Genomic DNA, 3,580 nt, shown 5'->3' with positions numbered 1-3,580 from the left:
AATAAAATTTCAGACTAACTTTACAATCACCAGAACAGGAGAAACACGGAGCTGAGCTACCAGAACATTTCTCAGACGAAGCGGAGCAGCGAGCGACCGAATTTTATTTATTTATTTATTGTCAGACTTTAATAAATTTGGGTGACTTTTAAAAACTTTACGGCGATCCTTGCTGAAATGTTTGAAGCATCATAAAAGATGACTTCTCATTTCACGGCGTAGACACGAGGAGAAACACCTGATGAAAAACCATCGGTTTGTTCATTTTGGTGATTTTTTTGTTCTCTTCAAACATTTTGTGGTGAGACACGTTTGGGACATTTAGGACTCTGCACCTCTGCAGACGTCACCCTCTTGTTGGCCATGGACATGAGGCAGGTCTCCCTCAGCAGCATCTCCTCCTCCTCCTCCTCGTCAGCAAACGGAGGTTTGGGAGGAGGCTCCGGCTCGTCCGGTGGGGGGGGCAGAGGGGGAGGCGGGGGAGGCGCTCCGGACAGGAACGTCTGGCAGAAATCCTGAAAGAGACGGAGAGATGGACGTGATCGATCAGGTTATTGATCTGCACTTCAGCTCAAAAACTGTCAAACTTCACACAGCAGCGAGCAGCGTTCACACGCGTTACAACTTTCCAGGACTTTTCCAGGACTCAGAGGAAAATGTTAAAAACATCCATCAATACTCCTCATCGGCTCAACATCACAGGTTTTTAAATATAATTTAAACTCAGACAGGATTAGGAGAGGATGGCTTATTTATGGAGCCAAAAGGAAGATTTTTTAAAATGTTTTTTTCTTGAGTTTGTCATTTTTTGGACTTTTTTTTAAAAAAAACCTTTCTGTTAATATTTGTCCTGTTTTTTCTTTCAAATGCTTTTCTTGTGTTTTTTTGTTTTTTAATGTATTTTCTCTTTAAAAAAAATGTATTGACTTTTTTTAAAATTTGCTACGAGCTAATCTGTGCATTTGTCGATCGTGTCTCAACGAAAACAAACGTGCACATTCAGGTAAAAACATCCGTCAGCATCACGTGACCAGTGTTTTCAATACGGACACACGTCACGCACTGACGTCACAGATGACGTCTCTGGTGAGTCGGAGAGCGTACCGGTCCAAAGTGCAGCGCGTCGGGGACGTAGAGAGCCAGCGGAGGGAAAGCCGCGGGGTCGTCGGGGCTCAGCTGGTTGTTGTGAGTCGGAGACGAGACTGAAACCACAAACAGGAAGAGGAGAGCGTAAACAGGAAGTGTGAGCAGCTGATGATGAAGAGCGTGACTTTAACCTCATTTTATCCCTTTCAGTTTCAAACTTCTGAAATATCTGAGTGTCTGACATCCTGTTTCAGATATTTTTATTTGTGCGACAAACAGCTGCAGATTAACCCTTTGAAACCGCAGGTCATTGGCTTGATTTCCCCCAAAAACGAGGGAAAAAGTCAACAAGCAACTTAATCACAAATGTGGAAGAAAAATACCTGAAAACGAGTCAAAAGAAAAACAACCAGGAAAATGACAGAAAGGTTTTTTTGGCATAAATTAAAGTCACAATAACAATAATGATAAATTCATACTTATCGTTTTCGTTTTTTAAAAAAGAAAAAATTCTGGTTTTCACTTTTTACTTATTTCTTGCAGTTTGTGGGAAATTTGGAGCCAAGTCGCTCACTGCCTTTTTCCATCTTTTCTAAAAAATCGAACCAGTTTTTCACGTTTCAAAGGGTTAAATTCTTGCAGACGGCGTCTGAACCGAGCACCAGGAAACTGATGGTGATCCAGGTTTCAAAGGGTTAACCCTTTGATGGGTTTTCTTTTAACGGCACTGGAAGAAACCAATGAGCCACGGATGAAAAAAATAGTTTCAAATTATCCATAAATTAGAAAAAAAAGACAATAAGCTGAAATTTACAAAAAAACCCCAATAGTAATAAAAATTAATTAAATAAAATTTAAAAAAGGAAAACACAAAAAACAAAGAAATGACATTAAATGAAAAAAAACATTTTTAAAAAGGACAAAAAAGAAAGAAAGAAATGACCTGAAAAATGTGCTTCAACATTATAATAACTCTGTCCACCTGTCCACCTGTCCTCCTGTCCACCTGTCCACCTGTCCTCCTGTCCTCCTGTCCACCTGTCCACCTGTCCACCTGTCCACCTGTCCTCCTGTCCACCTGTCCTCCTGTCCTCCTGTCCTCCTGTCCACCTGTCCCCTGTGACAGTGATACAGGTTCTGGTCTCACCTGGTGACCCAGTCTCGCTGTCCGTATCCATGGCGACCTCTTCGTAGTTGTCGTACTGGTAGAGTGTCCCCGTGGCGTCCAGTCCCTGTTTGGCCGCAGACTTCCTGTGGTCTCCGTCTCTGGACTGAAGCACAAACACACAATCGTCACTGCTCTTCTTCTGTGGTGTTTCAACCAGCTGAGAGACGGTCGGCACGGTTACGCCATTAAAGCTCTGGCGTGAGATTCGAGGATAATAATTTAATCCGTCTTTTCTTTGGGGCATTTTGTGGATTTTCATTTTGGCGGGCTCGTAGATTTTCAGGAATGCTTTCTTCAAAAATCACAAAAACAGAATAAACATTTTAAAGGGAAAAAGTATTAAAGAAAAACAGGACAAATAAAAAAAAAACAGAAAAAAAAAGTATTTTTTTTTAATCACTAAAAGTTTTAAAGAAAAAAAATCTGCAAATATTTTAAACCAAAAAAAAGATCATTAAAAAAAAGAAAACATGCGTTTTGGCGATTTTTTTCCTCCCTGAAGCTTTAGGAGAGAAACTCGCGGTCTGAGCGACTGCGGTCGGCGTGTCACCTGACTGCGCGTCCTTGTCCTCCCGCCCACCAGCTTCATGAAGCGATTGTACTGCTCGTCCTGGTTGGACAGGTCTCGGATTCGTCGGATCTCGTCCTCTCGCTTGCGTCGCTCGTCCTCCTCCTGCCGCCGTCTGTCCTCCTGCTCCCTCTGCTGCTGCAGCTTCCACGTCCTCAGCTGCTGCTTCCTGAACGCCTGCTTCGCCGCCGAGCCTGAAACACAAAGCTGCCGTCACCGAGGACGCCGTCACCGAGGACGCCTCCACAGCGTTGTCCCAGCTCATGATTATTACTATTATTGTTGTTGTTGTTGTTGTTGTTGTTGTTGTTGTTGTGCGTGTCCATGGTCAGAGTTATTGTATTATAATAATAACAACAATAATAATATTAACAACAATAATAATAATACGAGGATGGTGTAAATTATTATTAGCGTCATTGTTTTTATTATTATTTTTCTTATAAAGTTGGTGTCTCTGGTGTGTCCCAGCTGATGTCTCTGTCTCATTGGACGGTCTGTGCTCTGTGTCGGCGGTGATCACGTGACTCAGGTGTGAGCGTCTCACCTGGGCTGACCATCTTCTTGGCGGCGTGAGGTTTGGCCGCAGCTCGTCCTCTCTCCGGCAGAGCTTTGGGTCCGGGTTTGGGACTGGCTTTGGTCCTGTCTCTGTCCTGAGGACGCTCTCTGTCCCTGTCTGCAGCTCTGGACCCGCTCCTGGTTCTGTCCCGATCCCTGTCCACAGCTTTGGACCTGGTTCTGCTCCTCTCTGCAGCGGC

The 3,580-nt window shown here is 43.7% G+C and overlaps 1 protein-coding gene across 1 annotated transcript; it reads right to left on the bottom strand.

Moving 5' to 3' along the window:
* Positions 1-287: 287 nt before the first annotated feature.
* On the bottom strand, positions 288-3,518 carry LOC121938468 (zinc finger C3H1 domain-containing protein; the record flags this gene model as incomplete). Its single annotated transcript, XM_042481710.1, has 5 exons — positions 288-515; positions 1,105-1,202; positions 2,234-2,357; positions 2,805-3,016; positions 3,370-3,518. Coding segments are annotated over 5 exons (811 nt in total), but the record flags the coding sequence as incomplete, so codon positions are not given.
* Positions 3,519-3,580: the final 62 nt, after the last annotated feature.

Source organism: Plectropomus leopardus, unplaced genomic scaffold (assembly GCF_008729295.1).
Source record: "Plectropomus leopardus isolate mb unplaced genomic scaffold, YSFRI_Pleo_2.0 unplaced_scaffold29573, whole genome shotgun sequence".
Taxonomy (NCBI): domain Eukaryota; kingdom Metazoa; phylum Chordata; class Actinopteri; order Perciformes; family Serranidae; genus Plectropomus; species Plectropomus leopardus.
This window is presented reverse-complemented; position numbering and strand designations above follow the sequence as displayed.